The sequence below is a fragment of the Chiloscyllium plagiosum genome, chromosome 19 (assembly GCF_004010195.1).
Source record: "Chiloscyllium plagiosum isolate BGI_BamShark_2017 chromosome 19, ASM401019v2, whole genome shotgun sequence".
Classification (NCBI taxonomy): Eukaryota; Metazoa; Chordata; class Chondrichthyes; order Orectolobiformes; family Hemiscylliidae; genus Chiloscyllium; species Chiloscyllium plagiosum.
Window position 1 is genome coordinate 14018314 of NC_057728.1, and position 19353 is coordinate 14037666.

At 41.6% G+C, this 19353-nt stretch overlaps 1 protein-coding gene across 1 annotated transcript; it reads left to right on the forward strand.

The window, feature by feature from the left end:
* On the forward strand, nt 1–15872 carry gpr37a (G protein-coupled receptor 37a). The gene is made up of 2 exons (XM_043709137.1): nt 1–1751; nt 12283–15872. Exons 1-2 carry the CDS (start codon nt 1011–1013, stop codon nt 13096–13098), a joined length of 1557 nt encoding a protein of 518 aa, XP_043565072.1. The 5' UTR covers nt 1–1010; the 3' UTR covers nt 13099–15872.
* Nucleotides 15873–19353: the final 3481 nt, after the last annotated feature.

The following is a 19353-nucleotide window of genomic DNA, read 5'->3' on the forward strand; positions in this document are numbered from 1 at the left end:
ACAGAGAGATAGTGTGTGTGTGTGTGTGCGCGCACCCAACACTGACTGCTCCAGCTGATTGCGGAGATGTTCAGTGCCCAGACGTGTAGCACTGGGGTGGAGTTCTTAACAGGTAGAGCGCAAGGAACTCCCGGAGCGATGGGTCACCACTGCCCGCTGGCCAGTCGTTCATTTACAGGCACTCCGATATAGGGAGCGGAGCGTTTGCGGGAGAAAACGCTGGGGAAAAAAAAATACTATGCACCTTCCATTCGACCCACCTTGGAAGGGAATAAATGCGGTTGAAGTGAAAGTACCGAGCGAAGTAAGAGGAGCTTAGACTGGCAGCCGCTGAATCCTGCAGTTTGTGCGGAGATGAGTGAGTGACCCGAGCTGTGTGAGTCGGTAGCTGGTGGGTGGTTCCTGAAGGGAACACAGGAGTTGCCCGCACACCTATCCACAGGGAACACAGTCCACGCCAGGCGCTGCACCTTCCCGAAGTCCCTGCACCCTCTGAAGGACTCCAGCCTCTTGTGGGGTTCACCTGCTCTCAATAAGGAATTTGAACCTGTCCACCCCCACAACCGGTGGGAACGAAAGACAGAGAGAGAGAGAAAAGAGGGGGGAAACGCACGAGTTGGAATCCAAACAGCCCACCGTGGGGTTGCTGCTCCTGAGTGGAAGGGAAACGGAGGAAGTTGTAAAGCGCTGAGAGGCGAGTCATGATGAGGACACAGAACTGAGCAAATCCCCCGGAGGAGAGTTTTGGGGTGGGAGGGACAGTGAATGAAGAATGGGGACCAGAGCAGAACATGGTTCAGTCCTGCCTCAGTGATGCTGAGGCTTGACTCCGGATTTTCAAGGAAGCCCCTTCAGTATACTTCCAGAGAACGCATTTCTTTATATGTATGTGTCTATGAAATAAAATGGGAATCTGGGAACTGCCTCAGTGTGTGCAGGGACTGAAGACTGAGGGAGAGGAGGGAGATTGATAGGGAAAGTGACTTGCACGCCGCCCGAGCGCTGCGAAGATGCGCTGCTGCCTCCTCGCCTTTGCATTCTGTGCCCTGTCTGGGACCCAGCCGAGTGGAGTCCCTGTGGAGCGTCTGAGGACTGAGGACAGGGCTCTAGCCGGGCCGGGCTCTCTCTCAGCGGGCACCCGGAGGAGAGGTGAGGGCGTCCCGGTGCTGCTGCCCCAAGGAGCCTCTTCTGGGCAAGCGGGCGGCTTTTTCCGGAGGTCCAAAAGGGGAGCCGCTGGTCAGCCGGGAGGGAGCGGGAAGAAGCGAGGGAGGGCTGGACATGCTGACAACTCCACTGGCGAGCTGCGGTGGGAGTTGGCTGCTCCCCTGTTTCTCAACAGCTCGGCAGGCCGCTCCGACACTGCCCCAAGAGCAGTGGGCTTCCTCAACAGTTCGGGTGGCTCTGTCCCGGTCCCGGACAGTGCTCCGGCTCTCCTCCCTGTCCAAGCCCCAGGCAGGAGGCGCCAGCTGAAGAACCCTTTCTACCCTGTGACCGAGGACTCATACGGCGCCTATGCTGTGATGTGCCTCTCTGTTGTCATTTTTGTGATTGGCATCATGGCCAACCTGTCCATCATGTGCATCGTCTGCCACAACTATTACATGAGGAGTATCTCCAACTCGCTCCTGGCCAACCTCGCTTTCTGGGACTTCATCATCATCTTCTTCTGTCTGCCTCTGGTCATATTTCATGAGCTGACTAAAAAGTGGCTGCTGGGAGATATTTCCTGCAAGGTGATCCCCTATCTTGAGGTGAGCAATGAACTGGGCAAGCAGCCTCACTAGCGGTGAATGAATGTCTACACACTTTGTTGATACTGGCACCCTAACATTGTAGTTGGCGTGTAAGCATTGCAAATAACTCATTCATTCTTCAGCTGTGGGCCTTACTGGCAAGATCAGCATTTAGCAGTCATCCCTTGTTGGTCTTGTGAAGGTGTTGATCGGTAATCTTCCAGAATGCCTGCACTGACTCATTGGGAGATACGCGCTGCGTGGGCAATATGGGCTGCAAGGGCCATACGCGCTGTGTGGGAGATATGCGCTATGTGGAAGATACAGACTGTGTAGGCAATTCAGGCAGTGAAGGAGATGCAGGCTGTGCGGGAGATACAGGCTGTGTGGGTGATACGCAGTCTGGGAGATACATGCTGTTGGGGGATACGTGCTTTGTAGGCGATACCCGCTGTGAGGGAGATATGGACTGTGTGGGAGATGCAGGCTGTGTAGGAGATGCAGGCTGTGTAGGCAGTATAGGCTGTGTAAGCAACACAGGCTTTGAAGGAGAAATGTACTGAGTGAGAGATATGGACTGTGTGGGTGATACAGGCTGTGTGGGAGATGCAGGCTGTGTGGGAGATGCAGGCTGTGTAAGCAATACAGGCTTTGAAGGAGAAATGCGCTGAGTGAGAGATACGGACTGTGTGGGTGATGCAGGCTGTGTGGGAGATGCATTCAAGGCTATTACATAAATGTTCCCTGGAGATCTAAGAGCCCCATGAGCATTTTCTTGTCTGTTGCCTCTACCACACTATTTTGCTTGTTCCAGATAATCTCTAATGCTACTGAAGAGTCATTTACTCGAAACATTAATTCTGCTTTCTTCCCACAGATACTGTCAGGCCTACTGAGTTTCACCAGCAATTTCTGTTTTTGTCTCTAATGCTACTATTTCAGGACAGGTCAGGACCCACTCTGAAGATATGCTTCCTTCATTCATTCACTGCAATGCCAAGTGACTCATAGGCAGATAAAGCTTGTCTTTATTTGAAAGCAAAATATTTCAGATGCTGGAAATCTGAAACAAAGCACAGGGAATGCTGAAGAAACTCAGATGGTGTGAGACAGAGAAACAGAGTTGACATTGCACTTCCAGTATGACTTCCTCAGATCAAAAGCATGTGTTTATGTCTAGTTCATGGTTAGTTTTTGTTTTCTGGTACAGCGTCACTCCCCATTCAGTGGGGTTAATCAGAGGACTCTCCCATAGGCATAGGCATGTCGGAATAATTTACAGGTTGATAATCAGCCCTATTTAGCCACATTATAAGTCCCAAGTCCTGGAGAAGGACTTAAGCCAAAGTTATACTGCCACTTTAGTTGGGATGCAAAGTGGTAACTTGTTGATAACAGCACTGAACCTGCACTGAAAAGGCCACTGTAAATTGTGATAGTTGTCTTTGTGACCAGTAGAATTCATACATTTGGAAAGGAAGTCGATATCAAGACTGGAAACCCGAAATAATATTTCCAAAATCAGAACACTCAGCAAGTCAGTCAGCTCCTGCATCAAGCCAAGGGCTTAATGTTTCAGGGGAACTGAAATGAAAACTGATTTTTAAACAATATATTGCAGAACAGCTGAAAAGAGGCAGCTTTATTAATGAGTTGAATAATATGCTGCTTAAAGTTATTATCTTTCTTCATCTCTGTTTCCTTGGTAACAGCATGTTGGGGAAATAGCTTGTCTGTTCATCTGCCTTGTTACATTAAGATAGATGTTATCACCCAAGTTAATAATTAACGTTAAGCACTCTATAATAATATTCTGGCAGCCTTATACAAATAGAATACAGACACAAGCATACATTGGGTCTCACCTGTCCCATAGTTGAATGTGACAAATATATGTTGTGTAAATATCATAAACTATTGGATTCCTTCTTGTGAGCTGATTTATATTCGTAATATAACGGGTAAGACAAGGTATCCAAATACAAGAGAAAATCAGCAATGGTCGATCCTGTTATAATGCCTCTAGTGAAATAAGCCTGATTGATTGCGTGTTTTACTGGTAACAGATCTGTCAGTGGTTTTGTATTAAGTTAAAACCCATAATAGTTTTAAAGTAATCCTGTCTTGATAATTCTCAACTGTTAAAGTTAAATTCATGCATTTGTACTCCAGCTCTGTTAAAAATGGGATCCACAATTGCAGTTTCTAGGTAGGATCCATTCATTGGCTGCTTGCAGTTTGACTTTAGCTACTGAACAAGCCTTCAGTGTTCCAGATACAACAACATTGCTTAACAATATAACAAGTAATCCCAATTACTGTAGTGTTCTTAGGGATCTAGCAAATGCATTTAAATTATTTTAAGGTATTCTTTTTAAAAGAAATATGATGTTTGAGATGCATATTTTAAACAATAATATCCTGTTGTTTCATGAAATTTGCAACCTGTGCAATGTAACACCATAAACATTGGCTCTCTAACATTATGCGTACTAATGGGCTGAGCTACAGAGGGACAAACCAGTGCATTTTCTAACAGAGTAGGTCGTTGGTGGGGAAGTTGGATTGCAATCGTATGTGGGAATCTGGTTGATTCCCTGCTCAGGAGAAGAATACAGTTAGCAGAGATTGCTTGTTTCAACACATCCAAAACTTTGCCACAGTGTCAAATGAATTAACTCAAAATAGTTTCAGCACTTAATTGCAGATTTTCAAATATTACCCTTTAGTCAATGCCTGTTAAGTAACTGTAATATTTGGACAGTCCCAAGGGCACACAAGTGTGCCACAGCTGTCAATATGTAGGTTGTTGTCTAAATTCCTTCTTTGTTATGAGTTTTAACTCTAATACTCTGCAGGCATTCAGAATCATGCTTCACACCATTGCGGCAATGCTTATAATCTTCAAGGCTAACTGGGAGCGCACATTGCATCAGAACATCAGAAATTATCTTTTTCTGTCATAGAATGATGAACCAAACAAAAGCTCCCTCATCAATATCATCCCTCCCACTTTATTCTGCCATCATTATAAATCTAGTCCACTAATTGGTATCAGTTAACTGCACACAGATCAAACGTCAACAGTACAAATATCAGTTTGTGTAGCTCAATTAGCCTAGCCCAGCATTCATCACATTGTAATTCACAATAGAACCCACAGCATTAAACACACAAAATTAATTAAATTGGTTTGGCAAGTGCATAAATTAGAATGACAAACTGCCACATTTCAGAAAGTGCAAATGTATTCATAGAACTATTCAGAATACATTTAATTTGCCTACCATTCTGATGTGCTTTCTATATTAAAATATGCATATTATAATTTGCTGGACAAATAGAATATTAATACTGAGTTGCTAGGGCTAGCATTAGCCTATATGGTACGTGGATCCTGACTATAGTCTGGTACCTTTCAGCCAGTTAAGTGCATATTGATTGTCCAAATAGTTATGCTGAGAAGTAGATAGCTTCTTATTGTCTGTGCACTGTGGTTGTAACATAAGGCAGAGATGAGACAACACAACTTGACTCGGTGAAATCCATCCTTCTAATATTCTATAACCATGGCATCTTATTGTAATCCCAATGACTCGAATGTTTATATACCTATATCTTAACTAGCAGAATTTGTTAACTTTTGAGGATGCAACTGCTTAATGATATTTAAAATAAATTCCATAAGTTTCCAATACTTTATCCAAATTGTTTCAAAATAATCTTGATTAATTTTATTTGCATATTGTTTAGTATAATTCATAATGCCCCACCTATTGTTAACTAACTCCCTTCTTGACTGAAAATCTTATATTACTCATCATTTTTCTACAATAGAGTGAAGTCTATAATAGCATAATGTAATCATTGATTTATTTTAATGATGCATTTCTTTACATGAGATCCATCTTGGTCTTGTAACATTTTGATTACAGCCCTTTGTGAGGTCTGCCCTTTGTATTATAAGGTCTTAACATAAAGCAGACTTCTATTATAATGTTCGGGTTAGGTACCCCAGCTTTTTAAAATTGCTTTGTTACAACATCTGAGCATCATAAATGACTTACTAGCAGCAAAGAAGGGTGAATTTATTCAATAAAAATCATTATATTCTGACACATCTTTGAAATTAGTTAAAACCCGTGCTTGCCTGTAAGTGCCAGTTTTGAAGCTAATAGGCTCCAGTTTTGAGTGCAAAAGGCACCAGGTTTGATCTTTGCCCTGTGTTGAATGAGTTAATCTGTGCCCAGGAGACTAAATTGAGCATTCCTTCTATTCTCATACTGTGGATGTCAGGTGAGTTGAATCATAGAAACCCTACCATGTGGAAGCAGGCCATTTGACCCAATGTGTCCATACCGACCGTCCAAATACCATCCCACTCACACTCACCCTATCCCTATAGCACAGCATTTCCCATGGCTAATCCATCTAAACTACCCATCTCTGGACACAATGGGCAATTTATGATGGCCAATCCACCTAACCTGCACATCTTTTAGTGGGGAGGAAACCCAATCCAACAAGGAGAGAATGTGCAAACTCCAAACAGACAGTCACCCAGGGTGGGATTGCTTGTAATAGCTTTTGAATAGCTTGCTAATTGTCTATGTTTCTACTTCTGAGTTCACAAGCCTCCATTTAAAATAAATAGGCAGCACATTGTTGACTAGTGGGCACAGGAGCAGAAAATCCCAACCTCTGCCTGGGGGCACACTCGAAGTTTGTTTCCTCTAGTGAAGTACTGTTATTAGGTGGCCACAGAGTCATACAACAACTTGGATCAGTTCTTTCCCAGAGGAGGTGAGGAAAGGAAGAAAATCTGAAGGGAGAGAAGTGCAATTGTGTTAAATCACATCAAATGGCCCCCACACAAATAGTATGTGCCAGTGTCATAAGTTTCTACACCTTTCGTTACTTAAATTATAATCATAACATCTGGTGTGAGTGAAATTCTTTCTGTCAATAAATTTAACAAAAAAATGTGAGCCTGGCTATTATCTGCACTGCCCTTTGCTTTTAGTCCTTCCATTTTCAGTTTCTCACTGTGCATGATGTGAAGAAGTACTTAATAAGATTGGATTTATGGAAAGGTGAGAGCTTTTCATCACTAAAGTCAGACAGAGATATGTCTCTCAATTTATATAAAGTACTGGATTTAAACGAGGCATTGTCTTGTACATGTAAAAAGAGCCAGCATTACGAAAAGGAAACCTATTGTTTGCAAAGACGGGAGCTTAGTCTTCTTCCCTTCTACCCAACCCCCTTTCAACCAGATCTATGTATGATTCAAAGCTTTACATGGACAGTGTTAAGAAATTTAAACTAATTTAAAGTAGATCTGTGTTATAGTAAAAATCTGATATTTGACATTATACTTTTGAACTTCAGATTTTATAGAAATGTTACAATATTGATTTCATGCAATATGTTTTACCTTATAATCATCAGATTTCCCGGCACAGATAGGTTCTTTTAATTGGATTCAGTGTGAAGCAAGCCTCTTGTCTTCTGTTCTGATGACTGACTGGAGTGTTGAAACATTTAAAGCTTCATTAACAGAAATATTCAGGGGTTTTCTTTTGTACAGAAGGACACAGAAAAAAACCTATATAAAACTTAGAGAGCGAGCCTATTGAAGTATTTTTGTTTTATTTATGTGTTGAGTGAACAAGCTCCCTACAGGAAGAATGTTTGAAGTTGAAGGATTCCTTAATATCATGCACATTCATCATACTGTGGCATAGATTAGTGATACTCACCTTGTTCCCAACCCATTGCCCCAGCACTTCATGAGGAAACAAAAGCATAAGCATCATTAGTGAGTGAATATTTTAAACATTGTTTTATTAAAAATATATTCCATTAAAGATGTTTTTTGAAGATGAGATTGATCAAAGATTAAGGATCAGTCTTGTTTTGTCAGAGAAATCTGAGTTTTCACGTCTCCTTTCGACTGTATCATATAAGATGTTTGGGGCTGTTTCATTCATTCATTTATTTACTGTCAAAATTTAGTAAATTGACCTCTTTTAATCCATTTTTTTGGAATAAGTGAGTCATTAGCAAAGCCAGCACTTTGTTGCCCATACTTCAATAGGCTCGCTCTCTAAGTTTTATATAGGTTTTTTTCTGTGTCCTTCTGTACAAAAAAAACCCCTGAATATTTCTGGTAATGAAGCTTTAAATGTTTCAACACTCCAGTCAGTCATCAGAACAGAAGACAAGAGGCTTGGATAACTAGAAATGCCAAAGTGGTGAAAGAGGAGCAGATATTACAATGCTGATTAGCAATGGTGGACAACACACAGGATGGTAATACATTATAGAACCATAAACCTTCATAGTAAGGAAGGAGGCCATTCAGCCTAGCAGGTGTGCACCTGCTGCCAAGGAGCATCCAGCCTAACCCATTTTCCACCTCTTCCTTTGTACTGTAACCTTGTGGGTCAGCACACTTCAATACCTACCTCTTTCCCTGAATCTCGTCCTCTAGTTATGGAACCTTCAACAAAGGGAATACTTTATCTACAGTCCTCATGAATCATACGATGTGAAACTTGGCGGGAAATTTGGAGATGATGGTCTTCTCATGGTGAAGTTCATGAGTTTGGAAAGTGCTTTCAAAGAAGTCATAGCAGGATGTTGCAGTGCAACCTGCTGATGGGGCATAATGCAGCTACAATGCCATAGTGGTGGAGGAATTGAATATTCAAGATGGTAAATAGATAATGTTCTTCATCACAATTACTTAAATCTGTTGTTACAATAGCATTTATCACGAAATACTGAGCAGACCAATGGTCTTTAAAGTGTTAATTTTGAAGGAAAGTAAGATAAAGGCTTTGGAAAAGTACAAAGTCTTCAAGAAAATTTTACAATGGGTGTATAATAGAAGTACATCTTGTACATTATGCATCACAATAACACACAAAACCCATTACTTTTCATGATTTTCATGATTTCAATAAAATAAAAATATTAAATTAGCAATGCTAAATTAAGTAGTTTTGAATTTATTGTTCAGTCACCATCACAAACTGGCTGTTCAAAGGATGAGTTCACTTTGTGCAAGAATAATATTCAGAATAGCTTTTTGACTTTGAAGGCATTTTGAGAATGGTGTCTTGAGAAACAAAATGTGGCATCCCGAAATGTCGTGGGTTCAAACTCAACCCAGAGACTTGTACACAATTGGGACTGACATCTCAATGTAATATTTTTGTGAGATGTGTCTTTAGATTGAGACATTAAATTGTGGATGTGAAATGTTCCTGAACACTATCTAAATAAGAGCAAGGAAGATCTCCCAATGTCTTGACCGGTACTTATTCCATAAGTAGCATGAATAAAAGTGATGATCTGGTCATTTATTTCACTGATATTTGTGTCACTTATTGCTGTGAACAGATTACAGATTCATACATAACAGCATGACTGAACACTGAAAATAATTAATGGTGGAGCTTTTCAGAAGCACTTGAGGACTTGGCAGGTGCTATGTAAATGCAGCTTGTCTTTGGAAAATCTTTCAGTAATTAAAACTACAGAGAAAAACCATGTTGAACTTGATTTTTGAACATTTCCAATCTGCCCCAAATATTTCTTTTTAAATTGCCTTTTGGGGTAAAATCACCATGTTAAACTGGATACAGTCAATTGTTTTAGCACTTCCATTCAAATGACAAAGGACTTTTAAAACATGCGTATTTATTTTTTGTCTTAATTTCTTCATTTATGTCCCCATTTTCTACTTCTTCATGGATTACTCCCACATTTTTAGATATTCAGCTATCTATAAAGCTTAGACTTCCAAGCCTGCACCAAACTACCATGAATTGTCAATCAACAGTTGATTCTAAGGCTTCTTGCCAATGTGTGTGTTGGGGTGAGATAGTTATTGCTGGGAATGGGTAAACATTAGGATAAGTCAACACAATATATAAGATCAACCAGGCGTGATTTACTTTCCCCATGGCTGCTCCAGTCTCTAATCAGTACAGCAAATTTTCAACTTGACTTGGTACCAAAACTTGGTGATGCAGTCATACCACTCATTTGAAAAAAAAAATCACCTGCTGTCATTTTTCGCTCACAGGCAGCTGAACCTTAACCACATCATCAGTTTTACACTGGGGTAGCAGATTGAAAGCCTGACCACATATTGTAATTCCTTGTTCTATGCAGCAAAGGTTAAAGATGTGATTAGCCTACTCAGGATCTAAGCATTTTTGCTGTAACATTCAGAATGACAATAATAATGTTGCTGGACTAATGATGTAGAGAACTTGAATTGTTAATCCTCATATGCTATTTTGAAAATTTGATTTTTTTTTTAAACATATCAATTAAAGTTTCAAAGGAACTGTTGAATTGTTATAAAAGCGGCAAGTAATTCACTGGGACACTCAGCACAATAAGCTCACACTGGTACATATTTTCCACATTAGTCTCCTCCTACCCCTGTTCATGACCCACCCCGCAATCAACATTTCCTTCAACAAGTTCCTCTTAGTTGCTTCTCTAGGTCCCTCTTGATACCAAGGGAATACTAGGATTAATATAGAGTGTTCATCCATTTTATGAATCAACTCGTTTAATTTCCGATTGTCCCCTTAATATCTTTACTTAATCTATATTCAAGAAATACTTGCAAAGATCATTGTAAAAGTAACTTACCCTGATATCTCACACTAGTAAACTCTATTATATGTAAATTATGAACAAAGATTTGACAGGAACTGTAAAAATTATTAATATGTATCAAAATAAATAATGACTCAGTTGGCAGTTTTTTTCTGGTATCAAAAATGTGGGACTTCAGTTACATGGAGAAGTAGAAAAGAGTAAAGAAGATTTAATAGAGATGTTCAATATTATGAAGGGTTTTGATCAAATGGATAAAAGCTAACTGTCTCCAATTGCACACAGATCTAAGGAAATTGACAGAAAAACCAGAGATGACATGACAAAACAGTTTTTATGCAGTTGTTGTGACCTGGAATTTCACTGCCTGAAAAGGTAGTGGAAGCAGACTCAGCAGCAACGTTTTAAAGTAAATCAGATAAATAATTGAAGGGGAAATGTTTAGTTGGGCAATGGGAAAAAGCAAGAGAATATATAAATAGTTGAATAACTCACTCAAAGCACTTTTGTTGACATGATGAGCGGAATGGCTAGTTCCCTGCTGTATGATTCGATGATCTTCATTCTTCAGTGTTTGAGAAGCACATTCCTGTTGTTACTCACGCATCTGTTGTAGAAGTACCTTGTCAAAGAGGTCATTTCTGCACTCATCTGTAAACATGATCTGGATGGCATTAATTTTTCTGGCCTTCTCACAGCAGGTACCAATATTATTCAAATATTACCAAAATAAAATCAACAAATAACTTTAACAATCAGTAAAAATAGCATGAACTAATAGTGGATGCGAATTTCCACTGATAAACCTTTCTTCATGGTAATAGCAACAGAGGACATAGAGTCATACAGCATGGAAATAGACCCTTCAGTCCAAACAGTCATTGAGTCATAGGGATGTACAGCACGGAAACAGACCCTTTGGTCCAACTTGATGCGGACCAGATATCCTAATGTAATCTTGTCCCATTTGCCAGCAATTCATATATCCATCCAGATGCCTTTTAAATGTTGTAATTGTACCAACCTCAACCACTTCCTCTGGCAGCTCATTGCATATACCCTCTGTGTGAAAAAATTGCCCCTTTGGTCCCTTTTTTATCCTACCCCTCTCACCCTAAGCCTATGCCCTCTAGTTCTGGACTCCCCCAACCCAGGGAAAAGACCTTGTTTATTTACCCTATCCATGCCCCTCATGATTTTATAAATGTCTATAAGGTCATCCCTGAGCTTCAAACATTCCAGGGAACCAAACATAATCCCAAACTAAACTAGTCCCACCTGCCTGCTCCTGGTCCTTATCCCTCCAAACCTTTCCTATTCATGTACTTATCTAAGTATTTTAAACCTAACTGTACCCGCATCCAGCGTTTCCTCAGGAAGTTCATTCCACATGCAAACCACCCCCCAATGTAAAGAAAATTGCCCCTCATGTTCTTTTTAAATCCCTCTCCTCTCACCTTAGAAATATGTCTCCAGTCTTGAAATCTCCCATCACAGGGAAAAGACACCTTCCATTTACTGTATCAATATTCCTCATGATTTTACAAACCTCTGCAAGGTCTCCTCTCAACCTCCTTATCATCATTCAAGTATGACAAGGGATTTTGAACGTCACGCTTTACATCTAAACCCAAGCTAAAAAATATGACTGTGGTGGAGGATTGCTTCATGCTATTGCCCCCAGTCCAAACGCTGCTCTCGCATCAGCAATGGCAAGGGAAGGAGGCCGTGCCAGGGACTACATCAGTGGTACAAGGATTGAAGTCACCCTCATCAATTGGCATTATTCTGCACCACATTCTTGGCCAATTGAGCTCACCCCAGCCCTTTAACTGAACTTTCCTCTATGCAGAAATACATAATATTGCGCCAGTTAATGTTTCTCTTATCCTTTCATCAACAGGTTGCTTCCCTCGGAGTCACCACTTTCACCTTGTGTGCGCTGTGCATTGACCGATTCAGGGCCGCCACCAATGTGCAGATGTACTACGAGATGATTGAGAACTGCTCGTCAACAACAGCCAAGCTGGCCGTCATCTGGGTGGGCGCCATGTTACTGGCGCTCCCTGAGATTGCTCTTCGGCAGTTGGTAACCGAGGAGGTGGCAGCCTCTGATGTGACTGCAGACCGCTGCGTTGTGAAGATATCGCCTAAGTTACCAGACACACTCTATGTGCTGGCACTAACTTACGACAGCGCCAAGATGTGGTGGTATTTTGGTTGTTATTTCTGTTTGCCCACCCTATTCACAATTGGTAGCTCCATCGTGACAGCTAGAAAAATCAGAAAGGCAGAGAAGTCCTGTGCCAGAGGCAATAAACGTCAGATTCAATTGGAAGGCCAGATGAACTGCACAGTCGTGGCCTTGACCATTCTCTATGGGTTCTGTATCATACCTGAAAACATTTGCAATATTGTAACTGCCTACATGGTTACTGGGGTCTCCCAACAAACGGTGGATCTTCTGCAACTCATCAGTCAGTTCCTTTTGTTTTTCAAGTCTTGCGTGACCCCGGTGGTCCTCTTCTGCCTGTGCAAGCCCTTCAGCCGGGCATTTTTGGACTGCTGCTGTTGCTGTTGTGAGGAATGTGGGCCGAAGTCATCCACGGTCGCAAGCGATGACAACGACAATGAATTTACCACAGAACTTGAGCTCTCTCCATTCAGCACAATACGACGGGAGATGTCCACCTATACCTCAGTGGCAACGCACTGCTAAAACATTTAGCACAGCTCACTTTAACAGGACGTAGTGCCCCATCATTGTGTGAACAATGGTGTCATTTTTCACCCTGGATCAGCCATCCTTTGAAAACAAACTGGATCAAATGTCACTGCCAATGGAGCCCAGACCTATCAAGCACTGCACATTGCTATTCCTGTATTTTGCAACCAGGTCCGTAATGAGACGAGTGTTAATTCGCGATGTTGTACTGTAACACATTTACAAACACACGTAAGGATGAAGAGAAATCTGTTGCAGAAGTGCAATTTAGGATGGTTTTCATGCATTCAGCGTGGATGAATAAAAGAAACTTTGTGTAATGTATAAATCAAACTCCACCAGAATCCGGAGTTGAAATCACATGGTTCCTAGTCCTTGAGTATAAAGAAAGCTTAAAAGTGAAGTCTGTGACATGTGAAGTGCTTAGGGGATAGTGGGGACTATAGAGTGTATTTGCTCTATAGTAACTGCAGTTAGCTGATGTACATTGAATATATCTGAAGTTTGTAAGATTTATTGTATACATAGGCAGCATAAATGCTGGTAGACCAGATGTTGAGAAAATTCTGTTATTATTTTGTGATGTTAGTTTTGTAATAATGGAGAGAGATGAGTTATAAATCAGTTATCTTTGTTTTTTTCTTGAACTTTCCTTGTTATGCGCTCCAAAACTATTTGGAATTGTGGGATATGTTTTAAAAGAAAACACTTTATTCCCTGAAAATAAAACCTTACATTGAAAAAAAGTGAAGTATTGTGTTTAGTAAATTCAGCTGTTATCTCTGTGTACTAGCAGTATTTCAGTTGGAGCATAGATTCAAAAACATGCAGTTTGCAAACTAGGTTATCTCCAAGGGCAACCTAATGGAATTTCTGTGGGCTGGCCATATGGGGGCAAGGTTTCTCAAAACTTCTCTGTTTGTTTAAGAGGTGATTTAACAGAGATATTCTAAACTGATGAAATTTGATAGAATGGATATGGCAAGGTAGTTTGAACCATCAGCAGAGTTCAGAGATGTCAGATAATTGTCAAAGTATCCAGGGATGAAATTACAAGAATTTTCTTTTAAAGCAGAAATTTATTCTGGTACTCAGTGGTAATTGAAGTACTGTAAATTTCAAAAGGGAAGAGAATATTTGATAGACTGCATTGGCTTAGAGAAAGAAGAGGAGCTTTGATGCTGATCAGACAAAGTGCTAGCACAGGCACTATGGACTCTTTCTCTGCCCTACAGTTTGTATGTTGAGGTGGAATATCCAGACAAATGCCACATTGGCCCCGAATTAACAAAGGGGGGGGGGGGGGGAAGCGGGGGCGGGGGTGGTCTTGAAATTGTGGATGAGCACCTAGTGCATGGGAAAGGCCCAGCATCATAGTGGTCTTTCTCACCTTATCATCACAGCCCCATTTATATAGTCTGCTGCACAACTCCAACAAGGCAGCAGGCCAGTGGTCAGGAGCGTCGTCAAGCATTAGGAGGTCATTGTGACTTGTGGGATGGGTATCAGAAAGGGCCAGTAAATTCAAGTGGCAAATAGGGATGCTGGAGGGGTGCAGGGTAGGTGGGAAGAGCACCACTGATGAGGTATTGATGAAGAGGAGCAGAAATCTGGGCTGTGGTAAGGACTGGGAGAAGCTGATGGCTGGTGAAGGCACTACAACTCTTCGTGGCCCACAGGCTCATAAAGGAGTCAGGCCTTAATAAGATTAATAGTTGGCACACCCGACACAGACCCTGCAATCTAAAACGCAGCCATATCCTCTCCCAGTGTAATTACAAAGCATAGGGGCCAGGATGTTTTCTCAGTCATGACCTTAGAATGGTAAGTCAGCCAGCCCCTGTTCTTTTTTTGCAGAAGCCTCAGCAATAGCCTGATTTCTGCTTTCACAAGTTTGAATGGTCAGGCTTGATGTTGGATTGTTCCATCTCTATTTTCACTTTCCTTCGATCAGGAAGATTGAGGTGGTCAAATAAAGGCAATTGGTTCTATTGTAATGGATTGTACTAGCTGAAAAGACTTTTTTTAATCAATGGTAGCACTACATTCCTCTAATTGGTGGAATTGGATGCCACTGGGAGTGAGTTGTTTCATGGTAACTTTGAGACATCTAATAATTAGTAAGTGGAAGACTTATACCAATCACTGGTGGTTTTTAGGAGTTTTAAAATATACAGGGTATTTTCCACATACATAATTTAAAAGCCATTAAGTTGTATATTGCGGATAAATTTGGTTCTGAGGTATAGTGACAGGGACTTGCCCATGATAACTGTTTCTGTGCCACAGCTAACCTTCCATCTCTTTCAATGTGATCATGACCATGAGACTTAAAACCCTGCCATCTGCAAATGATTAGTCTTGTTATTTGCTGAGCATCTGCCTCTGCAGTATACAAGGTTAAAACTAACTGTCAAATGATCACAGATGTTCAGTCTTACTCGGCAAGTCACTAGAGAGGTTAGAATTTCATTAAAACTGTGTATGTTTATGTTCAGTTGTCTGTCACTGTCCTGCCATTGTCAAGACCAGCACTTTGGTGTCTTGCAAATTGTTATGCTACTCTTGAAACAAGTATACGTCAATATTGCTCAATAAATGTGTTGCACATCAAAGTTCTTTCGGTGGTTGGTGGCTCTATGAAAGTTATTTTACTTCATATATTTGAATGATGTTGACCTTTGCTGTACATGTTCCTTTATATTTTTGAATGGTTGGTCAGTCAACCAATGTAAATGCCTTTCTACAGAATAATAAAAATTCTCCTTAAAAATGTTGTTGTAACTTAAAAGCACCAGAAACTCTGGATCATGATATATGCAAATTTCTAAGACACACGAGAGAGAGAAGTCAGTCCGCCCATCAGATATATGTCAGCTCTCTGGAACAATTGCTGGATTGAAATCCCCCTAGTCTAGAATTTTAGTCCCTACGAGGTTATTTCCTTCAAGATTCTATTTGAAATCATTGACCATCATTGTTTCTGCCTGCCTTGCTAGCAAGTTCCAGATTATTACAGTTCTCCATATAAAGAAATTCTTTTTCACATTTCCTTTTGTCTCACTTGTTCCGAATCTTAAATCTGAATCATTCTGGTAAATCACCTCTTCCCTACCCTCATATCCATCCTAAAGTGTGGTGACCTGATCTGGGGCACTACTCTAACCTGTGGCCTAATCAGTAACTCAGCATAACTTCCCTGCTTTTGTTCAGAGTACTCCTATTTATAAACATTATGATTACGTATGCTTTGGTAACTAATACATTCTGCCAACTTCAAAGTTCTATCACATACATTTCCTCTGTTCCTGTGCAGCCTTTAAAATTTGGCCATTAAGTCAAGTTGGCATCTCCTTACCCCAGAATGCACTTCTCTCAATTAATTTCCATTTGCCACAAGTTGGCGATTTCACTAGACTATTCATATTTTCTTGCAGTCATGTTGTGACATCCTCGCTGCTTGCACTCCTTCAAACTTTTATTCTGCCTCTGATATTTGTTACTATCTATATACATCAATAAATGCAGCAGTACTAACGGAGATACAAGTAGTGTTGATGGTAGTTGTCTCTTCTCCAAGATGGGGAATTTCAAACAAGGGGGCACATTTTTAAGGAGAAGGTGAGGACTGCAGATGCTGGAGATCACAGTCGAAAAGTGTGGTGTTGGGAAAGCACACAGCAGGTCAGACAGCATTTGAGGAGCGGGATGGTGGTGGGTAAATGCAGGTGGGGAGTGATACTGATAGGCCGGTGCAGAGGGTGGAGCAGATAGTTGGGAAGGAAGATAGACAGGTGGGACAGTTCAAGAGAGCGGTGCAGAGTTGGAGGGTTGGATCTTGGATGGGGTGGGGGTGGGGAGATGATGAAATTGGTGAAATCGATGCCGTGTGGTGGGAGGGTCCCAAAGTGGAAGGTGAGGCATTCTTCCTTCAAGCGTCGAGTAGCTTGGATTTGGTGGTGGAGAAGGCCCAGGACTTGCATGTCCTTGGTGGAGTGGGAAGGGAGGTTGAAGTAGATGGCCACAGGGTGGTGGGGTTGCTTGATGCGGGTGTCCCAGAGACGTTCTCTGAAGCAGTCTGTGAATTGGCGTTGTACAGGAGACTACATCGAGAGCAATGGACACAGTAGATGAGGTGTTCGGATGTGCAGGAAAACCTCTGCCGTAAGTGAAAGGATCCTTTGGGGCCTTGGATAGAGGTGACTTGGGGGGATGGAGTGGGCACAGGTTTGCACTCAAGCAGTGGCAAGTGAAGGTGCCAGAAGTGGAGGGTGGGCATGTGAGGGCCGTGGACCTAACAAAGAAGTAGCAAAAGGGATGGTCTTTCCAGAATGCTGATGGAGGGAAAACAAATATATCGCTGGTGGTGGGGTCTGATTTTTAGGTGCTGTAAATGGCAGGGGATAATGCATTGTATCAGGAGATTACTGGGGTGGAAGGTGAGGACCCGAAGGTTCTATCCTTGTTGTGTTTGACAATGTGGGGTTCAAGGGCAGGAGGAGATGCGCTAGACAACATCATTGATCACATGAGAGGGGAAATTGTGGCCCTTGAAGTAGGAGGCCACATTTTTAAGGTGGGAGAAGAGAAATATAAAAAAGATGTGAGGTAATTGTTTTACACAGAAGGTGGTTCGCATATGGAATGAACTTCCTGAGGAAGTGGTGGTGGAGGTACAATTACAATGTTTAAAAGATATTTGGATAGATACATGAATACGAAAGGTTTGGAGGGATATGGGTCAGGAGCAGGCAGATGGTACTAGTTTAGTTGGGATTATGTTTGGTTGTCTTAAGGGATACTCTAGTCCGAGGTATAGACCGACGTTTCTGTGGCCAGCAGTGAAAAAGCAGAATGGTGTGTTGTTTCCCTGGTGCCAGGATCAGGGATGTCTCAGAGAGAGTGCCGAACATTCTCACGGGGGAGAGGGGCCAGCAGGAGGTCATTGTCCATATTGGAACCAATAATATAGGAACGGAAAAGGTTGAGATTCTGAAGGGAGATTACAGAGGTTTAGGCAGAACTTTAAAAAGGAGGTCCTCGAGAATAGTAATATCTGGATTACTCCCGGTGCTACAAGCTATTGTGGGTAGGAATAGGAGGATAGAGCAGATGAATGCATGGCTGAGGAGCTGGTGTTTGGAGAAAGATTCACATTTTTGGATCATTGGAATCTCTTTTGGGGTAGAAGTGACCTGAACAAGAAGGATGGATTGCACCTAAATTGGAAGGGGACTAATATACTGGCAGGGAAATTTGCTGGAGCTGCTTGGGAGGTCATAGCAATTACAGAAACATGGCTCAGGGATGGGCAGGACTGGCAGCTTAATGTTCCAGGATACAAATGCTACAGGAAGATTAAGAAAGGGAGGCAAGAGAGGAGGGGGAGTGGCATTTTTGATAAGGGATAGCATTACAGCTGTGCTGAGGGAGGATAGTACGGGAAATACATCCAGGGAAGTTATTTGGGTGGAACTGAGAAATAAGAAAGGGATGATCATCTTATTGGGATTGTCTTATAGACCCCCCCAAGAGTCAGAGGGAAATTGAGAAACAAACTTGTAGGAAATCTCAGCTATCTGTAAGATTAATAGGGTAGTTATGGTCAGGGATTTTAACTTTCCAGACATCGACTGGGACTGCCATAGTGTTAAGGGTTTAGATGGAGAGGAATTTGTTAAGTGTGTACAAGACAATTTTCTGATTCAGTATGTGGATGTACCTACTAGAGAAGGTGCAAACCTTGACTTACTCTTGGGAAATAAGGCAGGACAGGTGACTGAGGTGTCAGTGGGGGAGCACTTTGGGGACAGCGACCAGAATTCTATTAGATTTAAAGTAATGATGGAAAAGGATAGACCAGATCTAAAAGTTGAAGTTCTAAATTGGAGAAAGGCCAATTTTGACGGTATCAGTAAGAACCTTTGAAAGGTGATTGGAGGCAGATGTTCGCAGGTAAAGGGACGGCTGGAAAATGGGAAACCTTCAGAAATGAGATAACAAGAATCCAGATAAAATATATTCCTGTCAGGGTGAAAGGGAAGGCTGGTAGGTATAGGGAATGCTGGAAGACGAAAGAAATTGAGGATTTGGTTAAGAAAACGAAGGAAGCATATGTCAGGTACACACAGGATAGATCGAGTGAATCCTTAGAAGAGTATAAAGGAAGTAGGAGTATACTTAAGAGGGAAATCAGGAGGGCAAAAAGGGGACATGAGATAGCTTTGGCAAATAGAATTAAGGAGAATC

Bases quoted from the DNA above. Each gene is read 5' to 3' on its own strand.
- gpr37a (XM_043709137.1), top strand. From the start codon at position 1,011: ATGCGCTGCTGCCTCCTCGCCTTTGCATTCTGTGCCCTGTCTGGGACC. The intron at 1,752-12,282 runs GTGAGCAATGAA...TTTCATCAACAG, and splicing joins AGGTGATCCCCTATCTTGAG to GTTGCTTCCCTCGGAGTCAC.